Raw genomic sequence first — 17115 nt, 5'->3', positions numbered from 1 at the left:
AAGAAGCTTCTAATTCATCCGACCCAGTGTCTCCAAATTATTTGTTCACACAAAATTCCTCAGATTTAGCCTCTTAATTTCCCTCTCAAAGTGCACCAGATTCATGCATTTCACTTTAAAAAGTTTAAAAAAAATCTCCCGGGGGGGCATACCCCCGGACCCTCCTAGGAGGGTCAGGATCTCAGCTGGCTATAATTTTCACCCAGTTGGACATTGGAGGCAATAGTGGAGAACTCTGGTTGTGTGAATGATATTTAACAATAGCCAATCGTTTGGACAGCGAAAAACACCCGACCCCCCTAGAAGGGACGGGTGTTTGTCACCTTTTTCACCTCCTATGAGTTTGCAGGTCTGCACATACAATCCCAATAAAATAAATGTAGCCGTGTGGTTATAACGTGATTAATTGTCGAAAATTTCAAGGGGTATGAATACTTTTGCAAGGCACTGTATATCTTGTAAAGCTACAGTTATTTAAGTAAAAATTGTTATCTGTACTTCGCAGCTCAGCATAAAAAATTCATGAAGGCTGAATTTTGAAGCATCAGATAAACTTCAGAAAGCACAAATCACAGATCACTTTGCTGATTGAATATCTTTGTTTAAGTGACCATTTAGTTTGTTTACTTATTTTTCCTAAGATAAGCGGTTACATCACACTGTTCAAATGCACTTGAGGAAGTGACTGTCTTTGGTAAAGTAGAACGTTTAGTCTGTTGCTAATCCAAGCTTCTTCTTTCAGTTCATTTAAAAACCAGCCTAGATAAGGTTAATAGGATTTCATGGGGAAGTAATTTACTTCACAGCTTATATGACAACGGCGCTAGTCAAGCTAAGGGTCTAAGGGCAGAGTGTGTCATATTGAGTATGGAATGTGAAGCTCACTGTAGGCCAGGCAAAGTAAGGCATTTTGGGGCCAAAAATAGAATAAATTGTAAAAGAATTTTTTTCAGCTCAGATAATTTCTATGAGGTGTCCAGAACAACATACTAAAAGTCCTAAGAAATCCTAGTTGGGGAAATATGTTTAATTCTCATCAATCCGAGATGTGTGCCAATAAGGCGAGACACCAATAAATCCCAATGGGGCAATTTTTTTCCTTTACTCCTATCAAAATGAAACTTTACACAATGAAAGTATCCATGAAAATTTAAATGTTTTGTATTACAAGTTTCTTTGGAAATTTATTTTAATATGCAAATGAGCTATACACTAATCGTACACGCCCAAAATAAACCCAAATAGGCTTAATTTTTTCCTTTACTCCTACCACAATAAAACTTTACATAGTAAAAGTATACTTGAAAAGTAAAACATTTTGTATTACAAGTTTCTTTTTAAATGAATTTGAATATGCACATGAGCTCCACACTTATTGAATATCCAATCATCGTACTGCCAATGGGTGATGGCAATGCTGCTTTTAGACTGGCCTCTAACCTGAAAAACTGCCTGGCTTACCTGCCAGGGGTATAACAGGTGCCTCTCATGAATTAGATTTGTCTCTTCAAATACCACTGCACGCAATTTGATGGCACTACATCCAATCAGAGCAATGAACAATGTGACGTATTAAGCCCCGTTCGTTTAGCGAACAGCGGGGTTAACTGTTAAATCGAACTTTTGCCGCGGTCGGTCAGCAAAACAGAACATTCCTCTTACTTGCTAATGAAAGATTTGCGTGCCGTCTTCCAAATTGTAAAGGGTCGAGGCCCCAGAGCACCATACATAGGGCTCTGGCCCGCCCATATCAGATAGAACCAATTAAAACGCAGCTCAGGATTTCTTGACATATTTAATGAGCTTCAATGGAGAGTGCCCAGACCAACAGGCGCAGCACATTTAATTTGCCTGCGCCTAGTGGCAGGTCTGGAGTTCCAGGCTAGCGCCATTCCCTTTCCTATGCCAAATAGACGAGATGTAGAATCACAGCCTGAAATGGCGAAAAGAAGGAGAAAGAGGAGATTGTCACACACCTTGGGACCAAGTAACTCCTTTGTCTACTTTATGCACCATATCCGTCTTGTTTTTGTTGCTTTCTTTGGTTCTGGTGCCAGAAACAGCTTGTGTGCATTCAGATCAGCATGATGCAACAAGAGTACTAACAAGTCTGTGTCATCACCTACTGAGACTGTGTCTTTTGTTCTGGCAGAGGCAATGGCAGTTTGGACAATGAGCACATCTTCATCGTGCTTTGCATGGTTTGTTATACACCATTTTTATCTTACAAGTTTCTTTGAAAATGAATTTTAATATGCAAATGAGCTATACTCTAATCAAATATAGGCTACCCAAAATATATCCGCATAGGCTTCATTTTTTCCTTTAAAGATCCAAGTGACTGCTGCAGATATTGCTACGGTTGGTTGCATACACATTCAGTACTTTATGATTCCTCCTATACGTGAACCTATTGTGTATCAGCCACTGGCTCTGTTGCCAGCAGATAACAAAACATCACAGCTGGATGTTTTGTGGAAGACATCCCTACTCCTTCACTCTCAAAGGCCATCATGGTCTGGTATGATGCAGATCCTGCATCTTCTAGATGAACACCCTGGGAGAGCTTCAGTAACATTACTTCCAATGATTGATCTTGATCCCAGTGATGAATCCTGCATATACTCAACATTGAGGTTTGTGGCAACTCAAGCTCTGCAGTATGATGTGACCCCTGTTCTGACGTTCGACCAACCCCTTCTGGAAAGCCTTGACCATTATAAGTTAACTTCTAATACAAATGTTTTACTTTTCATGTAGACTTTCATTGTGTAAAGTTTTAATGTGGTAGGAGTAAAGGTAAAAATGAAGCCTATGCAGATATATTTTGGGTAGCCTATATTTGATTAGTGCATAGCTCATTTGCATATTAAAATTAATTTTCAAAGAAACTTGTAAGACAAAAAATGGTGTATCACAAACCATGCAAAGCACGATGCAGATGTGCTCATTGTCCAAACTGCCATTGCCTGTGCCAGAACAAAAGACACAGTCTCAGTAGGTGATGACACAGACTTGTTAGTACTCTTGTTGCATCATACTGATCTGAATGCACACAAGCTGTTTATGGCACAAGAACCAAATAAATTAATGTATAGCTGTCCCCAGACAAATGTGCAACATCACATCTCTCTTCCTGAGATCCTCTGAGATTGTCTTTCCCTTTTGGCATGTCTAATCTGTATGGGTTCACTTTGGTGGGCCTACACTGACCTGGTTTAATCTCTGTTTTATCTGGTGCCGCCCAATTACTTCCCTAAAGATCTCTCATTACATTGGTCCATTTCATCACTCAATTTGGCCCACCTGATTGTGTTTACCTGCTCCATTTAAGCAATGCAGCTCAGGGTTCACAAACTTTTGCACATACAAAAGTTGTCAAATAATTAATTTTTTATCAGTTTTAACAATTGATTTCCGGTAAAGAAAAATGTGGAATTGATAAACAAAAATCTGTTATTTAATATAAAAAATACTGGTATTGATAAAAATTAATTAATGATAGTCAAAATAAATAAAATTCCAAAAGGCGAGTTAATTGGTCCCAAGGTGTGTGACAATCTCCTCTTTCTCCATGCCATTTCAGGCTGTGATTCTACGTCTCGTCTATTTGGCATTGGAAAGGGAATGGCACTGAAAAAAGTAAAAAATGACACTAGCTGGGGGGGGGGGGGGGGGGGGGGGGATCTAATTCATGAGAGGCACCTGTTATAAGTAAGCCAGGCAGTTTTTCAGGTTAGAGGCCAGTCTAAAAGCAGCATCGCCATCACCCATTGGCAGTACGATGATTGGATATTCAATAAGTGTGGAGCTCATGTGCATATTCCAATTCATTTAAAAAGAAACTTGTAATACAAAATGTTTTACTTTTCAAGTATACTTTTACTATGTAAAGTTTTATTGTGGTAGGAGTAAAGGAAAAAAATTAAGCCTATTTGGGTTTATTTTGGGCGTGTACGATTAGTGTATAGCTCATTTGCATATTAAAATACATTTTCAAAGAAACTTGTAATACAAAACATTTAAATTGTCATGGATACTTTCATTGTGTAAAGTTTCATTTTGATAGGACTAAAGGAAAAAAATAGCCCCATTGGGATTTATTGGTGTCTCGCCTTATTGGCACACATCTCGGATTGATGAGAATTAAACATATTTCCCCAACTAGGATTTCTTAGGACTTTTAGTATGTTGTTCTGGACACCTCATAGAAATTATCTGAGCTGAAAAAAATTCTTTTACAATTTATTCTATGAAAAACGCTATTTTGCCTGGACTACTGAGGCAAATGTATAATTGTGGCATTGGGCTATATAAATGAAACTGATTTGATTTGGCACTCAGTCATCAGCAATAAAACTCTACTGCTGAAAGCTCCTGATTGTTTGACAATGGTTATTCAGTCAGTTCTCTTTTTGAAAGTTAGTTGATGAAGCCATAACAAGTTTCATTCTCTGGTTCAGCTTCTTCACTTTGAACTGTGACAAATATTCTAAGAAGTTCCTCCTCAAATGTCTCACCTTTCTAGCCTGATTCTTAACATTTTTGGAAAACTTGCGGAGCCCATCCCCTGTACCTTTTTAATGAGGTGACATGATTACTTTTGCAACGCTTTAAGCAAGGAGAACTACTCTTATCTCGGAAATCGCCTACTCCGCCTGCATTTTCAGCCTGGCTGAAAGACATGCTGTAATGCAAATATAAAAAATTTGGTCAAAAAAAAAAGAAGAAAGAAGTGAAAAACGGTGAGCTCTAAATCAAGGGCTATAGGATTTATTCATTCTACTCACCAATAAAAACAGTTGAATTAAAGAAATATCTCAAACATGTAGAAATTAAGTGCTAACCATTAAAAACATAATGTCATTGTTTATGGGGTTGTTTAAGATCAATCATGACATAATTTTTCATAAACCTAATGATGTTTGTGTGTGTGTTTCAGGGCGGTCAGTGTATTTACAGCAGTAAGGAGGGTAGTGACGACTCGATAGACCTGAACTCCCTGCTGCATCATCTTAGACCGTACTTCATGTACGGGAACAACCGAATCCACAGTCACATGAACAGCAAAGCTGTTATGAATGATTTCATCCAGGTAAGACCACTGAACGCTTGGATATACAGGGGTGTGTATATTCTGTATATATGAGTGTCAGTATTTTTAGGTGAGTGAATAAGTTTGATGTTAACAATATGTATGACATAAGTTAGTGTTTGACGCACTTCATGCTTAAAATGCATGTTTTTGATTTAATATGAAAGTCAAACTGGGAGAGTTTGACTCCTACAAATGACTTGAGACTAAATACATAAACAAACACAGTCCATAGATATAAAGATGTTTAGTCAACACTGGCTGCAGAGAGGATATCAACCTTGAGGGGTTTACCACAAAAAGGGAGAGTTTTCAATGTCAATAACGTGGCTCTCTTTAAATCTGGCTAGATCACCATAGTAACATCTGCTGCACAGCTAACCTGCTCCTAAGGAGCTATTGATAAGATATTGTCTGCGACTTAGACTGTATTGTCCCCAAAGGGAAAACATTTTTCACAACATTGTACGTTATACTGTTTAAAGATAAACAGTAAATAATTATTCTTAGTTGTTCATTAAAGAGGACCTATTATACTACTTTTCTGGTCTTAATTTCTTGTTTTACACTGCTATAGAGCAACCTGACACGAATCACATCACAAAAAACTATGTAGATTTTCGGGAAGCTCTTTCTCTTATTTTGGCGATCCAGCACGTCCTGTCAACACTTGAGTGTGTGTGCTTCGGCAATCTCCGCTCCCTCCGCCTGTGCATCGGCCATCTCCGCTACCCTCCCCCTCCTCCTGCAAACCCCACTCTGTTGTGATTGTTTACCTTCCTTCCGGAACACTTTCAGTGGCAGGAAGCGCGAGCATGGACCTATAAGGGCGCGAGGCAGACGCGAGGCAGACGCGAACAGGGAAGTGACAGCATTACCATACATGGAAACATCCGCATGGTGACTTCACAAAGTTACATGCGACGTCACAAAGTTACAAAGGGTAGACCGCTTTGAAGACGTGACTTCTCGACTGGCTAGAATAGTGTTTAGTGCTCGGCACAGACACCCCAGACGGTCAGCAGGGAATACGTCGAAATGCATGTAAGTCATTATTTGATAATTTAGTATGGTTAAGCATGACTATGAATCATCATAACAACGTTTATAGGTCATAAAAGTCAAAAAGCATAATAGGTCCTCTTTAAAGCAACCCATTCCTAGGTCGCTTTAATTAACAACTATGAAGAAGCACGCAATAGGTCCATTTTGTGTGGAAAAAGATTCAAATGACGCACTAAGCGCCCCCTTCAGACACCTAAAGAAGAAAACCTGAACAAATCAAGCTGATAACCACATAACAGTTGATTTAAAATATCCATTATCTCCGATTGGGGGTTAAGGCTTTGTCAAGCCAGCTAACACAAGGAACTTCTCAGGATTCATTAAATGTTTGTGCGTTCAGACACTTGTGGGGAAGCCTGATAGTAAAATCTCTCTGTCTGTAGGTGCTGCTGAATGCCCTGCTAGGTGGTTGTGGAGGAGATGGTGGTGTAGTGACAGACAGACAAGGAGAAGGTCGAAGCTTTTGTGAAGCGAATCTGTTCAACAAGGAGAGGATTCGCCACGGTAAGAACCTGCCCTTCCACAAAGCTGTGTTACTGTTTGACTAACTTCCTGTTTTCTGTTGATTCCACTGAAATGTATTGAGTTCTCTGGAAAACTATTTGATTGTTTACTGGTTTCTTGATTGGTCGAACAAAACAAGACATTTAAATACATAATCTTGGACATTTTTATGTAAATTTTTTCACTTATTCATTCAGTCAAAAAGATTAATAAATTATTTAATCAATAAATATTGTTGGTTTCATTATGTTAAATAATAAAAACAATTGTTAGTTACAGCCATAGTTCTTCTACTTGACCAAATAACAGCAGACACCACCCAGCACCTGTTTTCCCCCTTTTTTTGTGTAACTGCTTCCCTGTTTGTCTCTCTCTCCACCCAGAGACAAATAATTATAAATCAACATGTCCAAATAAATAAAACTCCTTGCTTTCAATTCATCTTGAAATATTTTGCAAAAATTGTTACACAACACCCCAAATCCAAACTTTCATAACTTTTTGTGGTCTGTTAATTATATTAATAATTAAATGTTGTTTGACACATTGATTGTCACTGTCCCTCAGCTGACTTGTTTTCTCTGGTGGTAACTGTTTCATTTCTAACAAAGGGTTTTCTTGTGCAGCAGCCTCCCTCAGAAATGCTTGTGGTTTGAAAGAAGCGTTTGTATTTTGTTATCAACACAAACCTTTTGCTCATAACATCTTTAACTTCTGTCAATGTGTGAATTGGAAAACCCAGGACTCACGTCTTTTTGAATCTGATTTCAAGTAAATATTTAAACCTGTGAGTAGCTTTATGAAAAAGTCAAATTTTCCCTCTGATGGTCATAATTGACCTGTAACAACAAACGAGACCATCAGCGAAACGATGGATTTTATAATATTTATTAATGCCTTCGATCGGGTCCAAGCCCTGCAGACCGAAACATCCTGAGTTCCCCGAACAGCACTACATAAAAGTTTACTTTGCTTCACCATCGTCATATCAACATTATTAATCTGACAGTCGTAAATAAATACATTACCTCATCGTGATGCATCCTGCAGTCTCTCTTTCACTCACTTCCTAAACAAATGCAAGCACTGCTGGCGGTGTCATGAAAACTACTGCTTTTGTTTAAGGTTGCAGTTAAAACCAACAAAACTGAAAGTTCCTGGGAGTCACTTTAACAAACCACAATTCTGACCTGAAACTGTTGTGAGGAGTATATGAGCCCCTGGTTTCTGTCTCTCTCTGTGTATTCAGGCTCTCAGGGTTTACCCAGCGACAGTGTTTTGTCCAGGACTCTTGAGACTCAGATGTTGGACACGCTGGACATTGAAGGACTTTACCCTCTGTACCGCCGGGTGGAGCAACACCTGCAGGATTTCCCCAAAGAGAGGTAATGCATAGCTGTAAAAACAGTGTCTGTGTAGATAGATCTCATCAATTTATTCTGAAGGGGGAACTGTCTGCTCTCTGTCGTCACTTCCTGTCTGTGCTTTTTATCAGAACTCGTCTTCAGATAGACGGTCCGTACAACGAGGCTTACCTGGAAAAGCTGCAGAAATGTCCCACTGAGGACGACGGCTCCGTGGACTATGCTGTCGCTAAGGTCAGTCTGCTTCCTAATGTCACATAGAGAGTCAGGTTCTCCATGTGATAGTTTCCTGCTGTAATATTTCTCCCAATGTCATGTCTGTTGGATAATTAAACATTGTTTAAATCATCTAACTAACTAACTCAATATGAAACAAATAAATACCACAGTCTCCATAACAACATAAGGAGAGCGACTACGTCTTTGATTGATTTGTAAATCGGTTCCTAACTCGAGCTGATTTTTTTTCACCCTGTGGCCTCACACACGTTTGTGATGCCTTTACTGGCTTTGCTCAGGTGCCTAAAGATAGCGGCCATCTTTGTGTTTTAATCTTCAGGTCCATCAGTACCGTGTTGCCATGACGGCTAAAGACTGCTCCATCATGGTCTCCCTGGTGCCCAGCAGTGAGGAAGAGGAAGATGAAGGGTAAAAGTTTAACTTTAATATTGATGACTTATTGGAAACTCATTAGCTGACAGCATGAAGCCATTGTTTTTTACTTTAACAAAGTAGTCATTATCACTATTTTCTGACACTTTGAAGTAACTAACAGAAGCAAACAATTAACTTTTGGTTGCGACCTTAACTTGTCATAAAACTTTCTCATGACCTTAGAACAATTTAACCTAATACCAGTGACGTGAGGTCAGTGAGTGGGTAGGCACTGAGTTCTGAAAGCCAGATTTCTCTAAACCTATATATCGTTAAATCAAAAACAATAGACAACAAACAGGCACACACGGCCGATTTCAAATAAGTTCCTCCCTCTTTCTCTCTCTCACACACACACACACACACACACACACACACCCCGACACACACACACACGGGACGTATATGAAATGTCACGACGGTGACTGCAGGTTTGCCCGTAGCCTACTGTAGTTTGGTCTAAATGATTAAACATCGCATCCATCGACTTAACGGACCCGTCCCTCACACCAAGGGCTGAAAAAACGTAGGGGAACGAGTCAAACCTTCGCCGATTCAAACTAGTACTTCTATTCAGCTTCAAAATAAAAGACAGCACTCACCATTCTGTAGGACTACAGCATAACTGATGGCAACTCCACTCCATAAACTTTATCTTAATAGATAAAGTACCAGTAGCATATGTCCCATGGACCTGTCCAGCATCAGAATGTAACCATTTATCCACATTGCACAGCTTAGGTTTGTCCGTTAGTAACAATGAAAACGCAACTGCTCAATTGAATATAAAATGCAGAATGGATTGCACTCGGTATCAAATGCTCGAACATTGTTTGTCCCTGTTGCTGCTGTACACCGTCCAAGGCTGGCGCAGGCCTTTCTCTTGCTATTCATTCTGTTCCCTTTTAAATTATAATCCAATTTGTTAAAATTCCTCCAGTCTGAAATATCTGCGGGCATGGACACGGCAGCTGCAATGTTGACTTTTAAATCCGCGGGGGTTACGACATGAATGAGCATAGCCGGCGTAATGACGTTGGCCTAAGCTGCGTAAATGTCCAGTAATATCTCGATTTTAATTGGTCCATGAATGATATGTAACGTAAAGGCTTCTAGCATACCACATTTACGTCAAAATAAGCACAAATAATTATGCTTATTTGCGTACATGTTAAAGAATACAAATCGAAGTGCGCATGCGCGAAAATATTTTTTTGCTTGCCGTCCACAATGAATAGCAGGCAAAGGCACAGCTTATTTTGGCGTAACTAACTAACTGCCACCTTTCTCATCAAAACGTCTACACTTTTTTAAAGTAATCGCGGATTACATGTAAAGATCGAAATAATTAACAGTAATAATACAAATAGAAGTTTATTAAATAAAACATTTATTTAATTTTATTTTTTTGCACACAGCGTCAGGTTAGGCACTGCCTGAATCAGTATTAGGCACTGCCTACCCTGACCGAACGTCACTGCCTAATACTGATTCAGGCAACCATTAATTTTGTACACTTTTTTCACTCAGTGTGTAGTACTTGATGGTGTCCACTAAATGGAGACAAACATCAGCATGTTTAAACTTTAACATAAGAAACTCCCATCTTCCTGTTCCTTAATGCTCCCTCTCTCTTCCCCTCTCACAGTCCAAAGCGGCTTAGGGACTTCCTTTCCTCTAGACCTCCTGCTTTCTCTTACTCGGTCTCCATCTTGGATCTGGACCCAAAGCCGTTCGACAGCATCCCCCGCCAGCTGCGCCTGGACCAGAAGATTGTCTCCTGCTTCCTGAGGACTGGTTATCCCTTAGCAAAGGGCTCTCTGCCGCCGCTCCCTGGCATCTACACAGCTGCAGAGAGGGAGGACTGCACGCTACTATTCCACCCTGTTTGATCCCTGACTGACTGACGCCACACTGATGCCTCACACAGAGAGGAAGGCCGCCATGTTGACACAGAGGTCTAGAATCACTTCAAACCTGCACTGATGATCCCAGACTTTACTGCAGCACGTTTTCTTCACTCCGCTCATGTTGACAGCTGTCGGCTTTGGCTGCTCCTGCTCAGCAAAGTTTAAAACTCCAGGAAGTCACCACTAAATCAGTAGACGTTTAAGCGACTTCCAAATGTTTCTGTTACCGATTCTAGAGTTTTTGTGTCCTTGTGTCGCCGACTTCTCGAATCCTAACATCTCTGCTCTGATCCATATTTATAAGTTAACTAACAGGGGGGCTGTTCTCTCCTCTGGTCACAAGAGTTCGGATTGACCCTGTGATAGGAGTTTTGCGGTTGTCTTAGGAACAGTCTCTGACCGTTCTCTGTGACAACGCGGTTGTCAGCGACACTCTAAAAAAAAAAGAGAAAGTGATGGAGAGGATGCCAGTCATGGGGCTGGGATGTACGAATGATGTCATTTCCTGAATGTAAGCGGGTCCTCTGGTAGGGCGGAGCCAACCCATTTTCCCAAGATAAACTGCGTTCTCTCTGAAGCATCGCTATGGTGACAGAAGCCCTAGTTACCATAGCTACACCCACACAGCACAACATCAACAACTGCAAAAAATAGATGTTTGTTGTACCTATAATTATTTTAAGACATTTGGATCCTGGTTAGTTTCAAGGAGGTTTTCAGTCCAACACTTTGAACTGATCAACTCATATTTAATGAATGAGATGAAGTTGATGCAGTTGGTTTTATTTAAAAACTTCATGAAACAAGTCCAGATCCAAAACGCTTCACATCTCCGTTTTTCTTTTAAAATTCTCATTCAGTCGGTGACGACATGTTAACACATTCTCCCATCAGGCCTTTGTGCCAAATTTTTAAAAAGTTAGATGTTTGAATATATTTTTTTCTTTTATAAGGTAGGAGAGCAGAGTGTCGTTCAAGGGTCAGTTCACCCAAATGGAAAACAATTTTTCTCTTGCCTTGAGAAAAATCTCTCCAGTTTTGCTTTGATTTGTCTGGTAACTATGAACAATTCTATAATAACTAAAGACAGTTATTATAGAAACTTTTCATCCCAAAGAAGATTGTACCAATGAAAACTAGAGTTTGTTTCTTAAAGAGAAAACATCTGTTCTAATCAACAAACTAAATTCCATTCACATCCACTGTGGGGATTTTCTTTTCACACTGTCACTGAGGGGCGTTATGTAATATCGAAAGGTTTTTTTTATGTTTCGTTCTCCTAATTTACAAACATGAGGGGCCAATACAACACTATCAGCAATTTAGACATCACATAGTCAAAGCCTTGGATGTTTGTCAAATAGGTGTAAAAAAGTACTTTCTAAAATCATAGTTAATACTTCTTCATAGCTACCCAGCTGTTTCATTATACTGTACTGCATGCAAGACAAACCCACGATTTAAGTACAGAAAATAAATGTACCTTGAGTATCTTTTGAAAAAATCCTCCCATTTGTGTGAAACTTCAGGGAAAAACTAAAAGCTACAATCAATCCCCAAACGTGTATGAATGTAGCACATTCAATTAAAACACCAAAAACATTATGAGATTCATAAGAGTAGCAGCAGTGAAAGAACTGTTGTATTGGGATGCATTTAGTGTGTATATATATGTATATATATATATATACATATATATACACACTAAATGCATAAGTAATTTGGGTGAACGGACCCTTTAAGGTCCCAGACTGCTCTCGTTTTCTGCAAGACTTTTGTGTCCAGCCGTCTTTTTTTCCTGACATAAAACCCCCTCTTGTCTTTATATTATTTGAACTCTTGTTGTCAGGACAACATTCACCGTGGGAGATTTTTTTTCTAACTATGCACTGAGAATTAAGAGAAAATACAATTTCTGGTTAAGTCTTGATATCCTTCGGTCCATTTGTGATTTTAAAACTGATTACTTATGAGTTAATGTTTGAACAAGTTTAAATCATCTTTCCATCAGGCTTTACCTGTCAAGTTAATTCTCGACATTGTCTTTTTTTCTCAAAGTACCACAAATATATATATATTTTTTGAAAGTTCCTAATTTTTTCTCTCTCCCTTGGTCCTGATACTCTATCGGAGATCCCTTTTGTCTGGGATTAGAGAAGTTGTTCTAGCTGTGTCACTGAACACAAGACTAATGTGACCATGCACTTGCAGAGCATGGAGCCGAAGAATTTAAAGTGAAGCAGGGGAATTTAAACTTGTGCCTGATATGCCGTAGAGCAATGTGACCCACCAGAGCAAAGGCTGCTGGGTAACGGATGTTTTCAGATGGGCCGAGCTTCATGCGGCTGCTCCGCCGTTGTTTTGTGCCATAAGTGGCTTGTTGTGTGTTTGTACATGTGCCTAAATGTTCTGGTGGGTCTGGAGGCTGGTAGTATGAGTGTGTTTTTGTGTGTGTTGAGAAAACATTGTTACAGGCTGCATTCACAGCTGAGATCTGAGACAAATATAGTTTGGTTGGTGTATGTTCAGACTGACATCAGATCAGTTTAGTGGCTGCTGTGGACGCGGCTGTGAACCGTCAGTACCTCGGATGCCTGGCGACCCGAACCGAAGCTCGACAAGGGTCGTCTGATGCTTAGGAGCACCGGGAGGATTCAGAGGACAATGAGATTCTTTGTTACCATCAGCAGATGAGTGTTGACTTCATTTTCAGAACTTGAACCCATTCAAGTCAAATATGTTCGGATTATCTCGGGTCTATTTGTCGATGGGTGCACATTTTGGGACCTGTGATCTCATCTTTCTCTTAAACCAGCATCGCTCACAGAGGCCTCAGATAAACTGGTAACACTTGACTTTGGTTCCTCTGTTAACTCTGTATTCATTCTCCAACCTCCACCAGCCAATCAAATGCCTGATAACAAACCCCACTACAAGACTCAAACCTCAGGCATTATCCGTATCTGCCTCGTCAGCAGTTCTGTAAAATGTAAACACTAAAAGGTTTAGGTTTAAAACAAGGAAGGTATCAATAGAGCCAACTCTAACACCAATCACGTCACTTCCTTTTTCACTGACATGAATGGCCACCTTTTGATGCCTGGTTGTTTCTGGGAGACTGAGGAGTTAAAGGGTGGAGAGTGGACAGCAGTGAACTGAACCAACCACTGAACATTCAAACTGTTGAACCGAAGACGCAACAGGCAGCTTGACGTGAAAGCAGAGGCCCATGGGAGAGTGAGGCAGTCACTTTGATTGAATACATTTTGAAACATACAGATACTTAACACCAAAGCATCTGGTCACACATTTTGAGCTTTGTCTGAATAGAAACTTCACCCATTAAAATGACTAATGGGTCGTAGCTGTAACATTAGCAAGATTTGGATTTTGTTTTCATAATCTTGTCAGTGTGACATAAGAAAACGTAGTTGCCGTTTGTCTCCCCACATTCATGTCACGGAGAAAACCGTGGATGGATGATGCAGATGGAAAAATTCCTGTGTTCATGATTTATGGGGTATCACGTTATTAGGCGGCTCAAGGCTGCAGCGTTGGTTGTGTTAGGATTAACTATAACAGTGCATTAACAACATATCAGATAACAAATGAGTAACCTGCTATTTCAGGTACTTCTGAATTATTTAGTCGGAAATATTGGAGCTTTGAGTTTCTAATTTGGTGGACTGTTTTTAAATTACCCCATCAGAAAACATATTCACATCCATAAGCGCTTTGCAAGCAGTATCTTTCTGTTCTGGTAACTTTAGCTGAAAGATAAAACCCAGGTGGTCATTTAACAACACAGCCGTTTTGAAGGTATTTTCAGCATCCACCAAGCCTTTTCAGTTGACCTGGATAAAACATGTTAAACTCTAACTGAGTAAACTCTGAGCTGTTGAGGACTGTGATATGGTCAAAACCTCCAAGGAGAATAATATGTGGAAACTGAGATTGTTCTGTCAGTTTCTAATTGTGTAGGGAATACATTTGCAAGTGAAAAAGAAATGTAAAATTGTACAGAGTATCTTTCTATCCAGATAAACAAAGAACCTTCGAGGATCCTGGAAATCTCTTTAAAGCCGCAAATAACTTTGTGGGTTTTTGAAACGACACAAACTTGGGTACAATAAAAAAATGCCATACATAAATTGATTAGATTTTTTTAAATGTATTATGTTACTATGATTATGTACCAAATGTTTTGTTATCACAAAAAAAAAAAAAAACTTGTAGACCTCTGACAGGTGATCTGGTCAGTTGCCGCTGCCTGAGCGTCGACCTGCAGAAACATCACAGTACTGTGATACCTACAGACTCCTAATAACTGCTTGTGTAAATAGCTGAGAGTACAAAAAACTATTTGAAAATACAAGGCGACAACGCTGTCTGGCTTTTGTATTTAAATTATTTATTTTTGTAGATTTTGACCAATGAGCTCAGCTGTTACAGACGTCACAGTCGCTCTCTTTTTATTGAATAAAGATTTCTAAGAGACTAAAACCATCTGTGTGTGTTTATTTTTACGCCAGGTTCAGTTTTGACACGTGAAAATATGATAAAGATGTGAATCATGTGTCCTGTGGGAGGCTGACCGCCCTGATGACAGACTCCATGGCAGCTTCAGGTCCCAAGATCCTCAGCAGGCTTTGAAAGGCCTCGGCAGCGCCACCTAGGGCTGGAAACAACTGCAGTGCTGCAGAAAAACAGAGAGGAACATTCTCTCACTAAGATCGTCATTCCGCTTCCACTGTCAGTATAATTTGACATTACATTATGGTAACGCTTAAAGCTCCCATATTATACACTTTTCGGTACTATTATACACCATATTATATGGTCTTAGTGGTCCCTAATACGTTTTTCTTTAATTGTTTGCTGAAAAAAACTTTCAGATAATTTATTGTACTATGCTGATGTTCAGCTAATCTCCCAATGGCCTATTTAAAAAAAAAGAGCTGCAGCTCCCCTCATAAATATACAATCTTTGAGCTCCCCCCGCCCCCTGTCCGGAAGCGAAGCCAGATACGCCTCGCCCTCTGTCTGTCAGGGCCGTGGACCAATAAGAAATAGGGGTGTGGGCTGCACAGTGGAAGCTTCTGGCTTTCCAGTTTTTGAGGTCAGAAACGAGGAGAATTCTGACTGGAGTATATTGGGGGGGAGGGGTGGGGGTTTCAGAAAGGGGGAGAGTGAGAAAAGGAGAGATTGTTATTTTTTTTATATTTTGGCAGTCTCTAGGCACACCGTGGACCCATGGATATGTTAGAACACATTTAAAAAGTGCATTTAGCATAATATGTGACCTTTAAATTCGTCTGCAATTTCATAGCTCAGCTGGTCAACTGCGCATGCAAACATTTAAAAAGAATGTTCAAAAAAATAAATGCATATTATTTGGAATTAAGTTCAGATTTTATCAAGGAAATGTATTAGTTTCTATGATTAACATAACTACAAAGTTGTGTCTGTAGTGTGGGGGGAAAAAGGCAGGATGTAATGTAAAAGGTTTCATTCACAGACACATCTAAGGGCTGAACAGATGATGTAGCTTATTATGTTTTTTTATTAAATATTTAAATATTTCATTTTGATTTACCGGTTTAACTATATTTTTCCTAAAGGCACTAGTGAAAGAGAAATAATCAAAGGACAGTCAGGTTTTAAGAGTTAAAAATCCGATGTTATCTTTTATCAATTGGGAGTTTGAGTAAGATTAGCACATTTATAATACAGAAAGTTTCATATACAGGTATGTTAGACAATTACAATTTGTTTAGTTATTGAACATCTGACTTGATTCTGTGTCACTCTTTAAAGTAAACTTAAACAGTAAACAGCTTGTTTTTGTCATTGTACTGTACTGTTGGTGTTTCTATTCCTGCATATAGGTGAATTTTAGGTCAAATTTTCTCACCTTTCGCAGGGGTCTTTGTCACCAGCTCAATCTTTGGAGTGACTCTTCCCTCTCTGGAAACCTCCACTGACCAATGAACAAACAGGACACAGCTACAGACAAAAACACAGTCAATGTCAGCGGAGGAGAGCTTACACTCTTCCTCTGTCAATATAAGGATTGTGCAGTTATGTGGGAGTAGTATCGTGTCAGTCAAATAAAATAAAATAAGTACTAAATAATAAATGTATCAATTCTAATGGCAGCATTTAAAAAAAAACTTATAAAAACGCTATAATGCTATAAAAACTTTTAACATAAACACTTCCTTTAATACATAATATAGGCAGCCCTAGGCGATGTTATTTGTATCTGTCTTTTAAATACTGTTTTGTATACTTTTGTTTAATATTCTGTTCACTATGTACATTGTCTTTTACAATAAAGAATTGTGTAAAAGAAACAATAAAAAAAACAGTTTCAGAGTATTTACCCAGGGAGCTCAGAATGATTCAGGGTCATGACCTCCGACCTGCAGCCTCCAGGAAGAGAGACGACAGACGGATACTTCTCCTGCAGAGATAAGAAACAAAACATGAGTGACATGATGTTATTATACATTTGGAAATT

At 39.3% G+C, this 17115-nt stretch overlaps 2 protein-coding genes across 2 annotated transcripts in view; one reads left to right on the top strand and one right to left on the bottom strand.

Moving 5' to 3' along the window:
* The window catches only part of ippk (inositol 1,3,4,5,6-pentakisphosphate 2-kinase), a 33241-nt gene extending 18166 nt beyond the window's left edge, over nt 1-15075 (top strand). The window contains exons 9-14 of the mRNA XM_080026301.1: nt 4943-5095; nt 6544-6664; nt 7914-8049; nt 8160-8262; nt 8588-8676; nt 10331-15075. Coding sequence (XP_079882427.1) covers nt 4943-5095; nt 6544-6664; nt 7914-8049; nt 8160-8262; nt 8588-8676; nt 10331-10574 — 846 coding nt within the window. The 3' untranslated portion in view covers nt 10575-15075. The remainder of the gene's footprint in view (nt 1-4942; nt 5096-6543; nt 6665-7913; nt 8050-8159; nt 8263-8587; nt 8677-10330) is intronic.
* An 88-nt stretch (nt 15076-15163) lies between these two features.
* cenpp (centromere protein P) overlaps nt 15164-17115 on the bottom strand; it is a gene marked incomplete at its 3' end in the record, with an annotated part of 101417 nt that continues 99465 nt past the window's right edge. Inside the window, exons 7-9 of the mRNA XM_080026304.1 lie at nt 16979-17058; nt 16507-16598; nt 15164-15288 (exon numbers count right to left, since the gene is read on the bottom strand). Coding sequence (XP_079882430.1) covers nt 15164-15288; nt 16507-16598; nt 16979-17058 — 297 coding nt within the window. The remainder of the gene's footprint in view (nt 15289-16506; nt 16599-16978; nt 17059-17115) is intronic.

The sequence above is a fragment of the Ammodytes marinus genome, assembly GCF_949987685.1.
Source record: "Ammodytes marinus genome assembly, chromosome: 4".
Taxonomy (NCBI): domain Eukaryota; kingdom Metazoa; phylum Chordata; class Actinopteri; order Uranoscopiformes; family Ammodytidae; genus Ammodytes; species Ammodytes marinus.
This window is presented reverse-complemented; position numbering and strand designations above follow the sequence as displayed.